The sequence below is a fragment of the Myotis daubentonii genome, chromosome 12 (genome assembly GCF_963259705.1).
Source record: "Myotis daubentonii chromosome 12, mMyoDau2.1, whole genome shotgun sequence".
In the NCBI taxonomy this organism is placed as follows: domain Eukaryota; kingdom Metazoa; phylum Chordata; class Mammalia; order Chiroptera; family Vespertilionidae; genus Myotis; species Myotis daubentonii.
This window is the reverse complement of record NC_081851.1, coordinates 13,474,822-13,494,028: the sequence shown is the minus strand read 5'-3', so window position 1 is coordinate 13,494,028 and position 19,207 is coordinate 13,474,822. Positions and strand designations below refer to the sequence as shown.

Below are 19,207 nucleotides of genomic sequence, written 5' to 3'. Positions count from 1 at the left end.
TCATGTGGCTCTCAGAGCTTTTAGACACCTGAGACCTCAGGCCACTGACTAGAACCTCTGGGGGCAGGACCTTCAGACACCCTGCAACCCAGTGAGCAGCAGGACCGAGAGCCGGCTCCATTCACCGGGCTGGGGGTGGCCTGGTACAGGCAGGTTGACAAACTCCTGGAAGGATCGCTGCTCTAATGCCAGCTCTGCCTACTTTTCCTGGGCCGAGGCCGCCCTGCCTTTATCTCACAGGTCTGGGCACCGTCTCCAGACTCCTAGGAAGTATCAGGCAGGGAGCTTCTTCCCCATGAGGGGGAGGGCCAGGCACAGTGGGGCTCATATCCGTGCCCTCACAGCACCCTGTGGGCACACCCAGCCCCCTGCCCCAACATGGGGACCCGAGGACGGGGCAGTCCCACCCAGCCAGGGTCAACAGCAAAAGGCGCTGCAAGGAGCTATGTGTCTGAGTCTTTCTCACAAGTGAGAACACCTTTCTTCTCCTTCCTGATCGCTGCCTCACTTCCTAGCACCAGGTCTGGGCTCAGCAGGAAGCAGGCATCTGCCCTGATGGCAGCGCCTGCTCTGGAGCTGGCCCTGAGGGGGAAGGCCCTGCACAGCTGTCAATCCCCCTCATTCAGAGAAGGACACCAGCCCAGGGAGTCCAGTGATCTGCCCAGAGCCCCACAGTGAGGATGCGGCAGAGCCAAATGCACCACAGTGGGCCGACCCCAGGCCTGCTCTCTCAGAAGGGGCCTGGGGTGTGTGCCCCCCAACCTCCTGCCTTGTTCACCCCCCTCCCTGTCTTACTGTTAATCCTTCTCCCTGCTGCCCCCCATCTGCCCCAGTGAAAGGAATGTTATGTCCAACCTTTGCATATCTGGTATGGCTGCTTCTTGTCTGAAGCTGTGATTGCCCCATGCCCCCCCAGCACCCCCCACCCGCTGGACACCCCCATCTTTCTCTGCTTCTGTTTGTCTTGGAATTGGAACTCTCACTCCTGTCCTTCCCTGAAGGCCCTCCCTTCCCCTAGGGCAGCGGTTCTCAACCTGTGGGTCGCGCACAATGAAAATACATCCTGCATATCAGATATTTACATTACGATTCATAACAGTAGAAGAACTACAGTTATGAAGTAGCAATGAACATGATTTTATGGTTGGGGGTCACCACAACATGAGGAGCTGTATTAAAGGGTCGCAGCATTAGGAAGGTTGAGAACCACTCTGAGAGCTCACTGGGCTGAGATGGTTTCCTGTCTTCCTCAAAGCACCAGGCTTGGGCCGCGGGCTCCTGTGTGGAGGCTCCAGGTCCCCAGAGCACGCGGGTGCCAGGGGCCTGCCATCAGCCCCTGTGCTGCGCTTGTGTTCCCACGATAGGCCCCAAAGGGCTGCCCTCTTCCTAAGAGGAATGCAGTCTGAGGATGTCAGTGCCAAGTGAGGGTGGGGGGCGCACCCTCTCTAAGGTCCACAGAAAGGTCATGAGTTACAGGGAAGGACGTGAACTTCGGGAACTAAGGTTTACACAGACCGAAGGGAGCCTACATCCTGGGCGACACTGGGTGGTGGGAGAGCCGAGCTGGCACCGGGGGCCTGGGACTCCAAGCCGCCTGTCCTGGCTGACCCTGGTCCCTTCTTCTCAGACACCTCCCAGAGGGCCACGTTGTCTGGACGTGTCCAAGATGGGCCTGTCCTGGCTCCAGGGAGGTCAATGTCAGGCCACGTCCCCTGTGGTTTTTAGCTGATGGCCCAGATGCACCATCGATCCAACATTAAGGAGGACCCATGATGCAGCCAGGCCCCAGCGGGCTGAGCAGGACAGGGAGGAGAGCAGAAGGGCCGCCTTCGCAGGGCTCCTGGCAGCAAACAAGGGACAGTGCTAGTCTGGGAACTGTGGCCCCTCCCTCCCACCAGGGGCTCAGAGCCAAGACAGGTCTCTGAGGGCTGTGGCAGGACTGCCCTGGGATCCTACAGGGAACTGATCAGGAGAGGAAGTGGGGATGGGACCCGAGAGACAGGGCTAAGGAGTCATGTGGGGAGGCAGCAGCCCCCACCTGTCCTGTGTGTGCGGAGGAGGGACCGGAGTGGACACCGAGGGCAGGAGAAGCATCAGAGATCATTTCTCAGCCCTGCCGGGAGCTGGGCCAGAGGCTACAGTGCAGGCCTCTGCAGCTCACCCCTGAGGACCCGCCCCGTTGGAGGTTCTCATCTTTCTAAAGGTCAAGCCTTTCTATCTGGCAGAGGTTGAGCTGCCATTTACAGAGACATTCACTGTTCCCGCCCACATGAATCTAAAACCCAGGCTGTCTGGTGGCTTTCCCTGAGCTGCGCTGCACAGAGTGACGCGGTACGAGGAGGGCCTTCCTCCGGGCCCCCAGGGAGAGGACACGCTGCTTGGCCGCTGCTCTGCTGCTAGGCGCACGAAGCCTCAAAGGACTAGAAGCGTGAGTCACGGAAACTCGGAAGCCCCACGAGAGGCCTGGAGAAACCACTGCACAGGAGGAGGGGCGGTCCCAGCCTCACCCAGAGATGAAGTTCCAGCAGAGCTGTGACCAACGGCACCCAGGTCTCCGGTCTGCAGCCCACGTCCCTTCCATTGCCAGGGCAGCCTCAGCAAATGATGCTGGCAGGACCCCTGGGCCGGTCGGGACAGACACCAGACACCTGAAAGCACCAGTCCTGCCAGGTGGTCAGCAAGCAAGAGTGACCTTGCGCCTTCCTCACCCGGAATCCGGGCACCTGTCAAGGTGTGCTCAGAGCCTGTGACGCAGCTGTGTCACCCGTGTTGGCTACATGGACTGAGGCCCTCTGACCCAGAATGACCAGCACAGGGAGGCTGTTGCTAGCCTCTCAGGGCCCTTCTTGACATGTGAATGGGGTCCTGGTAACTGTAGGATGAACCTGGCTGGTAAGCCTGTCTGTCCTCCCAGATGTCTGTTCTACTGTGCTACTGGGAAGACCTGGTTTGTCCAGAAAGGCAATGCAGTCCAGCCATCTCCTCTCCCTCATCCCCTCGACCGAAAGGAGAGAGTGGGCACTGCGCTCCTGTCACCAGCAGCCAAGCCCTGAAACGGCCCATCCATGGTCTCCACACGGGAGCGAGTCTTCCATCGCTGCTTCTCTCCCGGGCCCGCCTGATGGTTTCTAACAGGGCGCTGCTCTCCTTCCATGAGGCACTCACCACGGGCTGGACCCTCTGCCTGCACTAACTCACACCATCCTCACCACACCTACTGGTGGGTGCATCGCTAACCCCATTTCACAGATGAGGGCAACGAGGCACACAGAGGTCCATCGTGTGCGGTCTCACTGCTGCAGGGACTCCTCATGCTGCCTCTTGACGCCTCTCCAGGAGGCCTCCTGTCCCCCTACCATAACAGTGGCTGCACTGGACTTTGCCTGTCCCCCAACTGTGCATGCTCACCGACACCTGGGTGCTCCCCCTGGTCACTTTCATGCCTGTATGTTCTGGACACCACCCACGGGTACCTGCTTTCTGAGCTGCTGGTTCTCCTTCTCCAGCTCCCGGCGCTGGAGGCTGCTCTCCTGCATGGCCAGGGAGGCGTCGCACAGCCCCTGGATGGTGTCCTGGAGGCTCTGCTTCTCCTTGTCCAGCTTCAGGAAGCAGCTGGAGGCTGAAGAGCAAAGTGGAGTCAGAGCCCATATTCCAGGGGCCTCAGATTCTGCTCTCTGCCCCCGGCCCTGAGACGGCCATCACCCTGAGCCCTAGGCTTGAGGGTCTGGGATGGTCAGCTGGGTGCCCTTCCTTTTTCCCAGGGTGCTGTTGCTGTCTGCACCTGAGGGTTCCTCGGGCGGTTATGGCCCCTCTGCTGGCTCAGCTGGGTTTGTTAGGGGAGCAAGCAGAGCTTAAGAAGAAAGCAGGTGATGGTAGAGAGAAGCCAATGCAAACGTTCAAGACAGTGGAATTGCTGGCACCACTTTCTGCCACATTTTAACCTGACCGTCAAGCCAAGGATTTCAGAGACTAACGGAGATGGCAAAGAGAGTGAGCTCTCTGTGCCAGACTCAGAGTGGTGTGCTGGGGTCCAGCCCCAGCGGTCCAGCGGTTCCCAAAGGTGTGGACGGAGTCGGTGAAGAATGTTTTACAGAGACAGCGTTCCTTAGTCTCCGTGGATCTTCCCTGTGCCTGGCTGAGGCCACAGAGAGAGAGATCCCAAGGCAAGCTGAGCCTTTATTTTATAGTGAGAGGTAAACAAGGTAGTGGTTTCCAAAGTTACACTGTTCTTGTGAGTTTCACTTGTTTTTGTTCTTGTGAGTTTCACTTGTTTACACCATGGTTATACTTCCTGCACTTTCTCAGCCCATTAGCTTCCCAGATAAGATCGAGGGAGTGTTATAAGGTCAAGCCTAATTATGCTAAGAGGACTGTGCCCTCTAAGCTGGGAATTGTTTGTGACTTTACCAACAGGTCAGTCCGAGGCTTAACCCTATATCGGCTCCCTACAGTGGTGGGAATCCAGGTGGCTCAGCCGAGGGTGTAGCGGGGACACGATCATTGACCGCATGTCTGTGGGTGGAAGAGGCTATGGGGCGCATATGCCCAGTACTCGCCATCTCTGGGTAAGGTCCTTCAGTCAGAGATTTCATTTTGTACTTTCACAGTTGCATTGAAAGAGAATGAGACAGTGTATCCAAATTGCTTTTACAATTCTAAGTGAGATGAAAACATAAGTTAGAAAAAGGCAATGTCCTCCTTTGCTTTTAAACAGCATTGGAACAGAAAGGGAGCACAGACCTGAGAAGAATGGGTGTTCGCGGCCCCTCCCTGCCGCCAGCAGGTGTGTGACTTTGGGAAAGTCCCGGGGCTTGTTCAGGAGGAAAACATGACTGTCTGAGGGGTCAGGGTTGTTCCCTCGCCTGTCCCTCCAGGACACACACTCAGCTCTGGGAGCCTTATCACACTGTACTGCTAGTAGGGCTGCTCACGAGCACCCCAAGAAGCAGAGCAATGGGTATCTTTGGATAAGACAAGGGCGAGGAGAACAGCGATCCTTTGTTGGCGCCCCGTGGGCCAGGCACAGCCTAATGCTTCACTGCCTCCTCTCACAAGATACCCATAGCAATCCTGTGAGGCAGCTTCATTACCCCCATTTTTCAGATAAGAAAACTGAGGTGCAGAAGAGGTCACCTGGCTAACAAGTAGAGGAGCCAGGACTTTAAACCAGGCCTTTCTGACTCAAGAAGCCACCACCCCAACCACACAAAGTACGTTCACGCTTTGTTCGTGAGCTGCCAGCTGAGCAGTAGGAGTTGGGAACACGAAGAAGAAGTCAGTCAGTGAAAGGCCTCACAAGCTGCACTGAGCATCTGGATCAGGGAGGCTTTCCAACCCCATCAGCCACCTTGGTCTCTAACAAGCACATCTGGTCTGAGCCAGGCCCTGCCAGCTGGCACCACTTCTGTGTCCCACCAGGGGGCAGTGTGCTCCCCAGGAACCTGAACTCCCAGAGCCTGGGTTCCCAGGACTGGGGAGACACCAAACCACGGAAAGAACTAACTTCTCACACAGACTCGCAGTTCAGTGAACTGATTTTAGGTTTGGAGTGGATGGGACGCCTTGAAGAGAAGGAATACCCAGCTGCTTTCAACAGCCTTTCCATGACGCTGAGGAATGTTGCTCAGAATTGAAAAAGCAGCCCCTCCCCAAACCAGCCTAAGGCCCTCCTGGCTCTGCAGAGCTCTAAGCAAACCCTAACCTGCACTCTCAGGTGCACGTGTGCTATTATTGGACACAGGAACTGGCTTGTTGTTTGCCGGGTGCTGAGGCTCCTGCTGCACTGCCGGCCACCACACCCACGTTTCCTGGCCACCCCCTCACCTCCTCTGGGGGCTGGGAGGGGGCCAACACCAGCGGGAGTGGAAGAGGCCTGGGTCCCCTGAAGAGCAGCCACTGAGCAGCCCCAGCCCAGGAAGACGGAGAGCAGACCATACCCATCTGTCCGATGATGAAATCAACGGAGGAAACCATGCCCCGGGTACAACTATCATGGAGGCGAGTGACCACTGGGGACGCCTCCTGCATCCCGAGCTTCCACTCCTCCCCCCGACAGATTGAAGACCCCCCTGGGCATCAGCGTGCTGTCACCTGGAAGCTCCTGGCACTGGCTGAATGGAAGCTGAGAAAACTGGCAGCACTTCCTTCGCATTTCGCGGCCTGACTCAAGGTGGCCAGGCCCTTCATGTTCTTGGGGAGAATTGCAATGACACAGTTCCAAATGGCCCTTCAATAAAACCCTATTTACTTGGGTAGAGGAAGGGTTGACACATGAGTTTCAGAGCCAAGGGCTCAGCTCCCTGGGTAAGAGAGGATCCACAGCCAGGCTGGCTCTCAGCCACCAGGGGCTGCTGCTTACCCTCTGACAGCTGCTCCAGCTCCCAGTGCAGGTGGGCGGACTCCTCCACACTCTGCCCTTGTGCAGTCTTGAGGGCCATGATCTCTTCCCGCAGCTCCTCAAGGCATTTCTGGTCTGTGTCCCGGGCCTAGTGCAGGAAGTGGGGGTGGGGGGTGAGGATGTGGACTGGGGCATGCTCTGGAAAAGACCCGGCCCCTGTGCATCTGTCCTCATTCCCTCAGGATGAAGGGCCTCCATGCCCCTGCTCAATTCCAAAAACACAGCGGCACAGAAATGACTCCAGTACATGGCCCAGCGGTGAGACTTACAGCCACTAAAAGGTATGCTGACCCAGTGACCTAGGGGATGAAGACACCCGAGGTCTCTGAGGGGTGTCTGAACAAAGTGACGTACAGCGCAGGGCTTTAGAGCAAGTGCTATGGTGACGGCAGCTCTGTGGCCCCTTAGCAGGCCTAATGCCTTGGAAAGGCCGTAGGGACTCGCACATCACAGCTCAACCCACATCATAAACGCCAGGGAGACCCTTTTTTGCAACAGAGGCCCAACCCCTCCATCCTCACAGGAAAGCAACATAGCATCAGGCCCTCTCTGTGTTGGAGGCTTCAGTGGTGCCCACTCAAGCCACTGAGCTTAGCAAGCGACTCTCCGCCCTCAGAGCGTCACTGTGTTGGCAGCAGCACCGACCCAGTAGCTGAACATCAGAGAAGGGCACAACATGAACCTAAAACTGCCCCCATCTCTGCTACACGTGGTGACCACAGCTTGTCCTACCAATTGGAGGTGGTGCAGCCTCGATTTCAGCTGCACATTCTCCTCCTCCCGCTCGAATAGCTTATCAATCCAATACCAAATCCAATGGTCCTGGAGATAGCTCTCAGTGTCCATGGAAAAATAATCGTCTCCAGTCGGCACCTGGTCAGCAAGAACACACATGAGAGCCATCAGGTTAAGGCCCCTGATCATGACAACAGCTCTTCCAGTCACTGGGCCCAAACCAACAACCTAGGGATGACCCTGCTGCCACGGGAAGCTCTGTCTCCACTTTTGAGCCCCTGCCCTTCTCCATTAGGCCAGGCCAGATGGAAAAATCCCCGCAGCAAGACACTATTTAAATTCGGGAAGGGAACACTGTGAGAGTGTCTGACATGTACAGCCTCCGTGGTTGGATGCGTGCACCTGCTGACAGGTGTGGGATGTGGCTGAGCCACTTTCTTAAACAAGGAAGGGGTGGGGCTGAGAGTCTGTCCTGGCTTTGAGGGCCGAGTCTAGGCCTCTCTCAGTCACTCCACTGATCTGGGTCATGGAACAAAATTCAGAGGAGCTTTTGTTCAATAGCAGGTCCTATTTGAACATGTCACACACCTACTCTTAGAGAAACAACAGCTCTGGGCAGTTTCCCGGCAATGAGGGTCTGTAAGACACAACAAGCAAACCAGTACTATGGCCTCTGTGTGCCAGGCACATGCTGGGGGTGGAACACAATGGTGGGGCCCCTACAGGCAACCTCACGGGAGGCGTCCACTGCACTCACTCCTGTCCCAGTGCCCAGCACACACCGGGGAGCTGTTCAGCTCATCCCCCTCATCTCTGGTCCCGCCCCACCCCCACAAGCCCTCCCTGCGCCACTCAGTCTCAGGGCGACTGAGTCTCCCCTGAATGCACTCAGAGTCTGCAAGCACGCATCCACGGGGACATGCCCATTTCTCTTGGCGGGCTGTTTTCCAAGGCTTGCCCCACTCACTGGTTCTAACACCTGGGAGCGGGCCAGTAGCTCCTGCTTATCCATCACGTGTTCATTTCCCCGCACGGGCCAGAACCCCGTATTCTCGGTAGAGGGGAAACCGTGCACCTACCACCAGTGGACACGGTTCTGGTCAAAGCCTGGCAGCTGGAAGGGTTTGGCCAGTGACTCTGGCTTAACCTCGCAGCCCCCTTCCTGCCTGTTCCTGGCCCTGCACTAGGTGCTCTCTGTCTCTGCCACATTCACTCTTCACAACAGCCCCCAGAGGGAGGCAGGGACAGTCCCTTCCTACACACGAAGAGGCTGACTTGGGTCAATTAAGGAATGAACCCCAAGTCACAAAGCCAGCCAGGGGTTAAGCTGGGCTTGTATTCAGGCAGGAGAGGTCCAGTCCTGTTTCTTCACTGCCCTCAGCAGCCTTGCACCTTATCCTTAAGGAGCCCACGTGGGTAAGGAGCCCCAACCACTATCAGAGCTGTGAGACAGAGCTCATGGAGGGGCTTCTACAGGAAGGAGGCCCATCTCTCCCCTCTTGGCCACTGCCCCCAGAATTCTCATCTTGTGTCTACCCACCAGTACTTACCAGTCTCACCATATTCTCAGGCCCTGAAGGATCCCATAGCACAGCCTCTCAGTCATCCTTACAACCAACTCCTACTCAGCCTTCAAAACCCAGCCGGAATTGCCCACTCTGAGGACTTCAACTCCACTCTATCCCACCCACTGAGTCAGATGCTGGGCACCCAGAATGCCCACTATGAGGCAACACTGAACTGGCCTGTGAGCCCGCCCCCCGCAAGGCTATTCCTGCAGGGCAGGACTATGCCACTCCTCTTCGCATGGGGCCCCCAGAAGTGTTCAAAGACACTTGTCAGCTGAATCATACCATGAGGGGGTGTCAGAGGTGCCATGTGAGTTGGGCCCTGAAGGACCTGGGGAAAGGCAGGATGGACAAGTGTCCAGAAGCAGAGTACAGCATGGGACGAAATGATTTACAGCTATTCTTCCAATGGGCCTCAGTTTTCTGGGGGTGTCAGCCTTCCCCATGTATCAGGCAGCAGAAACATCTAAACCTGCTTTGCACACCCCACCACCGCAGAAGTGAGAGACCAGACCCCGAGAAGCTGTGCCCAAGTCCTAATGTGGCAAAGGCTGGGCCTGGAGGAGGCAGAGAGTGTGAGACCACCTGCCCCGGGGCCCGATCTTAAACCCAGCTCCTACCTGCCTTGCCACCACCCGCCCTGCCCCTCCCTGCACGATCGGATCCAGGGGCCCCATCTGTGGACAGAACGTCACGTTATAAGCTCACTAGAAACGTGTTCCTATCGACGCCACCCGGTGCCAGGGCACGAGGGGCTCAGAGGTGCCTCGACCACCTCTTCTGTGATGGATGGGGACAAGGCTTGCTCCACACCCAGCAAGTGGAGTGAGAGCTGGGACTCCCCTGCGGAGCCTCCGCCGCCTCTGGGAGCAAGACCTGCCCAGGAAGCTCAGTGCCTATCCCTCTCTGAGGGGCAGAGACAGGCCCAGCTGCCCCTCAGCTGCTCAGGACCCTCAAGGCACCCGCACGTCTGCGCTCTGGAAGCGGGAATTTCAGCCAAGGACAAAGCATGGGACCAGCGGGACCTTCCAGGCACTCTCTCTCTGCCTCTGTCCTCCACCCCGGGCCCTGGCAGCAGAGGTGGGATGAGTGTTTGCAGACGGAAGTCAAGGATCCCCTGGTGCACCCCCACTTCCCAGCTGTGCCTAGGGGCGCCCAGGCCTGTCTCCTCAGGTTGTGGCACTGACACCTTCCCCTTTTATGTTTCTCAGTGGCGACACTGGACGGCCACCCGGGCCGTCTGTGGCTCCCCCTACACCCATAGGAGGGCCCCAAGTGGTGGGTGTCCACGTGACAGTCGTGTTTGGCTCTCTGCTCTGCTGCCCATCACACCCGACACTGTCACCGTCCGAAGGAGACAACACCTCTGATTCCTCCGTCCTTCTCCCCAGGTTGCAAGTCTTTTCATGCTGAGATGTGTTTTTACTTGGCCTGTGAGGTCACTACCAAGTGACTTGTGTGTGCCAGGCCCAGGCATGCAGTCAGACAGGCCCTGCCCCTGCCCTCAGGGGCTCGAGCTGCACACAGGAAACCTGGCCCAGCAGGGCTGACTGGAGGCTCTGCACAGCCTGCAGGGCTGTTGGCACCACTGTGATGTAAGCATGTGGGCGCAAGCTCTGTCTTCGCTGCTCCCTGGGCCCTGGCACACGGGCCTTGGAGAACAGTGTGACTCATCCTCTATGTGGCCTGGTCTCCATGGACCTCTCTATTTCTCTTGTAATTCATTTACTAATGGAAAGTGTAAGGCATTACTAGTTTCACAGCAAAATGATTAATTGACTAGAGGCCCGGTGCATGAAATTCCTGCTGGGTTGGTCCCTAGGCCTGGCCGGAGATCGAAGTGTGAGCGCCTGGTGTGGAAGGGCAGGTCACAGCTGACCTCTGGGCCCCTGGCCCCTATGGAACCCCTCCCCCCCATACCTGAGTCATGGTGCCCAAGTCTCCATACAGAGATGTGGTGAGCAAGGCCAGACACTGTGGGCCGGAGAGCAGTGTAGGCCTCTGGTCCACCCAGTGGTGTCCCCCGGAAGCACGGCGGGCAGCACGCTCTCTCCTGGCCGGCCTTGCAGACCAGCTCCTGCTCGAACCCACCAGGAGCCCCACAGGCCCCTGTGGTCCTGGCTGCTGTGGCCTGGCTCACCTTAAAGAGGTTGTGCGGGTGCAGGGTGGGCTCCTCCTGGGCACCCAGCACCTGAGCTCAGGGGCTTCCCTGGCGGGCGAGCCCTGGCGTCCTGGGGGAGGGTTGCAGGGGGAGTGAGAACGAGCTCGCATTCTTACAGCACTTCCATCCCCATCACCCCCGCTCCTGGGTAGCCAGCAAGAGGTCCCAGCGCATTGCCAATGCCAGCAATGTTCCATGCCGTCCCCTGGTGGTCAGCGCATGTCATAGCAAGCAGTCAGACTCCTGGCCTCCCTGTGGAACTCCCATCCAAGGGGACAATTTGCATATTAGGCTCTTATTAAATAGGATATTAAAAATGTTGCTGCTGTTATCCAGAGGCACGCACCTTGAGAACACGGAACAGGGGTTCCCACAGGAAACCCTGCAAAAGCCCAGAAGCTCCCCAGTGCCAGGAGTGAGTCTCGCTTTGTGTTAGATCCCCTGCTCCTGGCGCAGGGCTTGGCGCCACACAGGCCTTCAGTCACTGTGTCTGCATGACTGAGCGAGGCTGCTTGGACAGGCCCGGAAAAGACACGGAGACAGAGGCTGAGCCCTGAAACCCACCCCCATCCACGGGGCAGAGTGTTGGCTGAGATGTGGGCCTGCCTTAGGTTCCCTGTGTGCACGAGGCTGCGGAGGCGGCAGCCTGGGGAAGCTTGCACATGACCTTCCGCAACCCTCCTACCTGTGAGTGAGGGTGCCCGTGCCCCACACCTGTCTGTGCTGCAGATTGATGCCCTTCATCACCAGTATGGCCAGGGGACCATTTCCAGGACAAAGCCGAGAGCTGGCCTCCCACCCCCACCCGTCCTGGGCCAGGCTGCTTGAGCATAGCACCCAGGGTGCCTTCTCCCCAGGTTGCAGAGCAGTGAGCCACCAACATTCCTGCGGGAACAACCATTCCCTGAGTAGGTGGGAGGAGCAAACAAGACTGGAAGAGAGGGTCCTGAACCCACTGCTCACATGAGGCAGCTGGGTGCATGGTCAGAGCATCAGTAACCCTGCCTGGGTCTTGGTCTCCATCCCCCCTCAGCCCTGACACCCTCCCCTGAACAGGCCCATAACCTCGGGATCTGAGTAGGCTACACCACGGAGAGCTTCATATGGGACTTGCCCAAATACCAGGTATTTTACCTCTTTCATTGTATAAACCTCACAGACTAGTACAGTTATCTCTGTTTTATAGATGAGGAAACAGTCCTGGTAAGATTTAGCCATAGAGATTACAAGGAGTCTTAAAGAAAAAGATCAGTGAATAGAAAGTCATCACTATAGCATGAAGGAGGAGAAGGGAAAGTCCTAGAAGAATCAGGGCCTTTCAGCCACAATCCCAATCCTATTCCTTCCACTACCAGAGGGAGCCCAGGGGACTGGCAGACAGTCTGCAGTGCAGGGAGAGGGCCAACTGGGGAGGCATCATGGCCCCTCTCCCCTCTACCGGGAAACAAGTGCCCGCGGGCCGCCTGACCCTGCTGGGGTCACTTCCATGCGGCTGCATAGAAGTCTATGTCTTTCTCCTTCTGCCTGAGGCCCATCGCCTCCATCTCCAGCCTCTCCACGCGCCTCACCTTCTCCCTCAGGGAGTCCAGCTCAGGGAGGGGGCAGGAGCAGCCTGGGCGCTGGCTGCCAACTCCATGTTCTGGGAGGTGGGCAAAGGCAGGGGACCTGGCTCAGAGCACCCTCGGGGCTGGGGAAAGGCCCAAGTCCCTGCAGCCCCAGGAGAAGCCAGGGGCGGCCAAGCTGGTCCATGTGCAGGCCCCTGTGTGGGGGCCCCACATGCTGTCACTGCAGCATGTCACTCCCCAGAAGCTCCCAGGACAGCTGGCTCTCAGGCAGCGCTGCTTTGAGCGGGAGGGAGAGGTGTCCCAGGTCACGTTCCTGGACCTGGGGTCCCGGTGACTGGGGCGTCCCAGCCCCTCACCCCCGGCCCACAGGATAGGCCTCCTGCTCACATTGCGCCGGGCCTCCTGCAGCTCCAGCACCAGCTGGTACAACTGATGCCTGGCGTCCGCCAGCTGCTTCGTCTTCTCCTCCCTGCGGGCGATGAGAACACGTGGTAAGGGCTCCTCAGAAGCACCCGGAAAGCCCACCACCTGGGAGACCACAGCGGGGAAGGAGGGGGTCCTGGCTTCTAGGAGTGAGGAGGGCGTCTGCACGTGGGGCTGCAATAACGCTCTGGAGTCCAAGGTGAGCTTTAAGTTGTCACTGCAGCGCTCAGACTACACCACAGACCTGAGCTTTCCTCTGAGGTGCAGACAGGGAAGGAGCCCCCAGAGCCACTGCTCCCTCCACAGTCAGGCAGGCAGGGAGGCCCCCTGGCAGGGAGGTGAAGGGGGCAGCTTCCCAGGAAGTGGGCATGGTGCCATCACCAGCTGCAGGAAAGGGGGAGCAGGCCCACCGGACGGGATGGGAGAGACACATCCTCCCTCCAGCCAAGAGCACCCACACTGGGCCCGAGGCTGAGCGGCAGGCTGCTGCTCTGAGTCTGACAGGTCTGGACTGGCCTGATCCCTACAGGCCCAGCAGAACCCTGCTGTGCAGGCCCGGGGAGGGGAGGGAGCGGGCTAGCCCAGGGCCCAACAGGGACCCAGCTCACAGCAGAGCCCCGTCACCCCAGGGCACTGTGAGAGCTGCCCCTTTTGCTGCACCACATGGCAGTGAACCACATGTGTGAGCAACGCGGGTGACACAGGGCACAAGAGCAGAAAGACCGGGTCACTGGGGGACTCACAGCTCCTGCCTGACGCCGCGCAGCGTGGCCTTGGTGTCCGCCAGCTCCACGGCCAGGGGCTGCGTGTCCTCGCTGGGGCGGCTGCTGGTGTTCCACTCCTGGGTCAGGGTCACGACCAGCTACAGCAGGGCAGACAGAGGGGTCTCACCGGTGTGCTCCTGTGCCCGGCACAGTGCCCGCACTAGAACGTGGTGAAGAATGACCAAAAGACGGAAGAAAGTAAAAGAGAAGATGGCAGCCGTGACTGCAAAGCCAGGAGGGAGGCAGGAGAAAGTGGGGAGTTTTTAAGAAGCGAGGATATATTTAGTGAGAAAGAAGGGCCGAGGGAATGGAGCAGGCTCCCCAAGCTCAACCTCTGAGCTCACACAGTTGTCTCAGGGGACTGTGCCCTGCAGGGAAAGTGCCCACACCCTGCCCCCTCGGAAATGGGCCAGGAGGACAGACAGTGCGCCAGCTTGAGGGGAAGTCAGGATGAGGAGTGAGACCATAACTAGGGCCCCAGACCCAGGCCCCTCCCCACTGTCCCCCAGGCTGTTGAGCCACCCGCAAACGCAAACACACCTCCCTGTAACTGTCTTGCTCAATTAAGAGCCTCCTGAGGCGACAGGTCATGTTGCTGGAGAGAAACTCCAGCTCCTCCAGGGCCATGTCTGGGACCTCCAACCTCTGCAAGTTAAACAGGGTCTCCTGGTGGCGGGTCACCTGAGGGCACACAAGGGTAAGGTGCTGCAGAGGTCGGGCAGGGAGCAGCGCTGGGGTCCCAGAGAGCACCCACCTCCCAAGGCCACGCCCCCTGGGACCTAGGCCCACTCTCCCACAGCTGACCCACCTCACTGACATTATTAACCCTCAGCCACCAAGTTCCTGTGGGGGCGGGCAGGCTCCTCAGCAAGTGCAGCCACAGTCTGCAGCCCAGCTCTTTCCTCACACACCACTGCTGCTGTCACACTAGCTCGAGGAGGACACTGACTTCCCACCAGACAGCACTCCTCCCAGTGTGGGAGCTCCCTCAACTGTCCCAGGGATTTCAGTCGCACACCACCCATGTGTCACACAAAGAGGGTAAGCCTTGGAAGGGGAGGGTCAGGAGGGATGGCATCTTATTCTGCAAATAAAATCTAACGCGAAGATGGCAAAATATCAGAGCGATTATGTCAGAAGGTTGGGTCCATGACAATCTTATATTTTGAGGAAACCATTCATAACCTGAAATACTTCTCAGGAGAGCCTGTATCTCATCCCCACTGGCCACACAGGACCACCTGGTTCCCCTTTCTGCCGGGTGTGAGCGCAGGCCCATGGCCTCATCCTCACTGGGCAGCCTCTCCTCCACCTGCCGACATCACCTCCTTCAACCCAGGGACATGCCCTTGACGGGGAATCAAACCTGTGACCCTTTGGTCGGCAATCCAACACTCTAAACCACTGAGCGAAACCATCTAGAGCCTGGACCCGCAGCCTAGCCCCCTGGCAGGAGCAGTGAACTCATCTCAGTCCAGGGCTGGAAGCGCCAGGGGGTCCTGCACCTGGTGCATGGGCTCCAGAGTAGGAAACCCCTCAGGTTCCCAGGCCAGGACCCCCGCCCCCAGTTTGGAAACCTGTGAAGACCCCTGAGTCCCAGGACTGCTAGTGTCCAGGAGGGTGGGGTCTGTGGAGACCCCAGGGGGGCGGGAGAGGAGCCAGGGCACCCGCAATGGGACAGGGAGGCAGGTGCACTCACCCCAGCCACCAGCGTGCTCTGCAGAAAGAGCTCCATGAGCTCTCGTACAGTAACGTCCATCATGAGGCTGTGTCCACCGTCCATCGCTATGCACACAGGCTCTGGGCCCACCGTCTCTGAGCCCACCAGCTCTGCGCCAAGCAGTGCCAACGGCTACTCGCCCCACATTCCAAATGGCTCATCACCCCACATTCTAAACTGCTGTTTGCACCACATTCTAAACTGCTATTTGCTCCACATTCGAAAAAGGCTCTTTTCCCAAATTCTAAACGGCTCTTGAGCATGTATTCCTAACAGCTCTAGGACCCATATTCCAAAGGGCTCTAGCAGGGAACACAGCTGGGTCAGAAGCTGTGGCAGCTCCCGGCCAATGCTAAGTGCTTTGGAATACACAAAAATTATGACACACTCCCTGTGAAATTTAAAATCATTCTGGGCACATAAAATATGAGGAAATATAAAAGGTCTATGTCTACATCCTATGTACTTATAAGTGTAAATTAACCACTTCAACATAATTTTGCCAATCTCCATTTTTAATTATTTTTTCCATCAGCCAAATTGCAGAAATTTGATCAGTTCCTTTGAAGTAACCATTCGTTTTATTTTGTTAAGTCTGACCTAGTAGCTCAGCTTGGGAGTTCTCTTTCCCATCACAGTGAACGGAGACCCTCCAGTTGGTAGTTCATACATTACAACACCTAAACCCACCAATTAGCTGCCTACAAAACGATTTGATAGAATATTAACTAGTAAGTAATTTAGAGGAAAGAAAAATGAACAAAATAAAGCTGCGTATTTGGGAAATATTTTAACAAAAAGAGCCTGTGCATAGCTTTCTGTGCAAGGAGCATTAAACTAGCACATGCAAGAAAGACATTTAGAGAACAGATATGCAGGTATGTCAGAACAAATTTAAACATCTAGGTTGTCAATCAATAAACTAGAAGTGTTTTAATTACTTTCTAAACTAGTAATCGTTTTATTTTGGTTAACTAAAAATTTTATTTTGATTTAAAATAAATTTAATTTTTTAAGTAAATGAAATCTTTGGACTTATGATAGAGGGGGGACAAAGTACCAGTTAGCATTTTTAGTAACTACCCAGATCCAATAAATATTACAAATTCCCTAAAGTCAAAGAACAAAAATGAAAAAAAAAAGCCCACCTACAGGTGTTATTTTTTCATACTCACCTAAATCAATTCCTCTTATAAAACCTACCAAAAGTCTAACAGCCTTCATTTGTGAGAAGCATGATGAGATTTAAAATAATGCAAAACAAAATGTGACCGAAATGGGAAACAAATTTATAAATGTAGTTACCTGAACTGAGAACACAGCACATTACATATAACTTAGAGATTCTTGATAAATTTCTTTAATGATTATGCAAATCAGGATTTGAATAACGGTTGATTATATGAGCTTATGCCAATGAGATATTAACTGGATACTAAAATTTTAAACTCTCTGCTTCCAAATTTCAGGGCCAAGGTTTCAGAGAAATGCAGCACAATTTATGGGACTAGAACTGTTTTAAAGAAAACACGTAACAGTGACATAGAAAACAGGGTCAGGCAGACTGAAACCACAAGAGTGAGTGCAAGCCAGGCACAGTGATGAGCACATTGCACACATTATAGCTCATTCAATCAACTCAAAGGCCTCCAGGTGTTCCATCAACTCCCACTGACTTAGCTGAACTTTGGACCTCAGGTATGCAGAAATTCTAGGAGTAATATAAGGTTTTCTATCCTGAAAACCGGTTCCATGCCCTGGCTGCTATGGCTCAGTTGGCTGGAGCAGCATTCCATACACTGAAAGGTTGTGGGTTTGATTCCAGTCAGGCCATATACCTAGGTTGTGGGTTCAATCCCCAGTCAGGGTGTATATGGGAGGCAACCGATCAATGTTGCTCTCTTACTTAAATGATTCTCTCTCTCTCTCTCTCCCTCTCTCTCTCTCTCTCTCCATCTCTGTCTCTCTATCTCTTCCCTCTCCTCTCTCTCTCTCTCTCTCTCTCTCTCTCTCTCTCTCTCTCTCCATCTCTGTCTCTCTATCTCTTCCCCCTCCCCTCCAAAATCAATAAGCATATCCTCGGGTTAGGATGAAAAGAAAATGGTTCTATTAAATCTTAGAAAACTTAGAAAGTAATTTTCAAATTTTAATAGTTATAAATTCCTATCAAAATTTCCAATAGTTACAGAGAATGCCTTGACTCGAACTAAACCAACAATTCAATTATTTTATTATACAAGCAGTTTTACTGCCATCTGAGTCAGACCCTCAGAACGTTCTGCCGTTGGATTGGAAATCAATAGATACAGCTCTACAATCAGATTCCTAGTTGGGAAAAGTTGAATAATAGTCTTTAAACATACGATGAGACATTAGCAAACACCTCTACACTTAAGATATGTGGACTGTACATGTGGGATTTTGCAAGGGAATGAGGAAGAGGGGAGGTGAGAAACAAAAAAGTCAGAATTCCTTACTTGGAGAAAGTTATTAATAAAGCAAAAGTGTTAACAACTGGACAGCCCTAACTGGTTTGGCTCAGTGGATGGAAGTCGGCCTGCGGACTAAAGGATCCCTCTCTGGTTAGTTTCCAGTCAAGGGCATATATCTTGGTCGCAGGCTCGATCCCCAGTAGGTGACGTGCAGGAGGCAGCTGGTTGATGTTTTTCTCTCGTCGATGTTTCTAACTCTCTGTCCCTTTCCCTTGCTCTTTGCAATATCCATAAAATATATACTTTTTTAAAAAGATAAAGAAATGGACAGGTGTGTACCTTTTCATTCATGAAATAAAAATATGTGACCTAGATTTTATAACATAATTACTTAGAAAGCCTCTTCCCAGCCTTCATTTTGCAAATACAAAGAAAGTGGGAAGGAAAAAATTGAGCTCTTTAGAGCAGCGGTCGCCAACCTTTTGGACCTCATGGACCACCAGTGGTCTGCGGGCCACTGGTTGGTGACTGTTGCTTTAGAGGGCTTAGGAGAACAGAGACTATCTTGGATTTTCTTTCTCCAAGGAGTGTTCCAATGATTATTTCTGTGGGAGAGATAATCAACAAAGTCTCCAGTATGTCTACAAAGTTAAAAGCACAATTGGAAATGAAAAATAGGAAAGATTCCTTTTTCAATGCCCTCTTACAAAGCAAATATCAACCTAAGGTGACACAGCCAACGATATGTCCCGTGTATTTTTCTAACAAAAATCAATAATGCCTAAAAGCGCTGTCCAAAATCATCACGCGCGACTCAGACAGGAGCAGTGGACAGTCTGCGCATTCAGTGACTCCTCTGCCCTGTGCTGTGGCTCAGCTGAGTCCTAAAAGAGCAGGCCCCATGCAACAGAAAATGAATGATTTTGGTTTTATATAGAGTTACCACTGGTACTTTGCTCAAGATACAGATTCTTTTCATGGAGATAACGTAAAAATTATTATATGAAGAATTAGTTGCTTTTGAAGTTTCCTTTAACAAAGTGTTACTCTATAAAACAAAAGATGATCCTCAGCAGTAACCCTTGAAAAAAGGGAAATCCAGAATGTCCTAACTTTTCTATTATCTTTTCCCTCACAACCCTAGATACCATAATGTGTTCATGTATACAAAGCAAAGGAGAGAAAAAGTAAAGATAAGGCAACACCAGAAAGAGGACTCTGTTAAAAACTCTACCTAAGTTATTAGCTACGATTCTTATTATACAGTTTATAGCGATATATAAAGATGTGTCAAAAACAGAACATACCTTGTTATGTCCTGAATCTCCGCCTCTGACAGTATCTGGTGCCATGTGTTCAATAGTGCCACAGAACAAACACAACAAATCGAAAAGGTATGACAGGCAACAGTTTCTGGTGGGAGACAGGAAATTTTGTAGGTC

The 19,207-nt window shown here is 54.4% G+C and overlaps 1 protein-coding gene across 1 annotated transcript in view; it reads right to left on the bottom strand.

Annotated features, from left to right (window-relative positions):
- Positions 1 to 15,396, bottom strand: part of LOC132213900 (protein Daple-like) — a 47,919-nt gene extending 32,523 nt beyond the window's left edge. Inside the window, 10 exon segments of the mRNA XM_059660780.1 lie at positions 3,474 to 3,612; positions 6,367 to 6,485; positions 7,130 to 7,270; positions 10,621 to 10,674; positions 12,352 to 12,461; positions 12,464 to 12,500; positions 12,814 to 12,895; positions 13,593 to 13,711; positions 14,154 to 14,294; positions 15,313 to 15,396. Coding sequence (XP_059516763.1) covers positions 3,474 to 3,612; positions 6,367 to 6,485; positions 7,130 to 7,270; positions 10,621 to 10,674; positions 12,352 to 12,461; positions 12,464 to 12,500; positions 12,814 to 12,895; positions 13,593 to 13,711; positions 14,154 to 14,294; positions 15,313 to 15,396 — 1,026 coding nt within the window.
- Between the last annotated feature and the right edge of the window lie 3,811 nt (positions 15,397 to 19,207).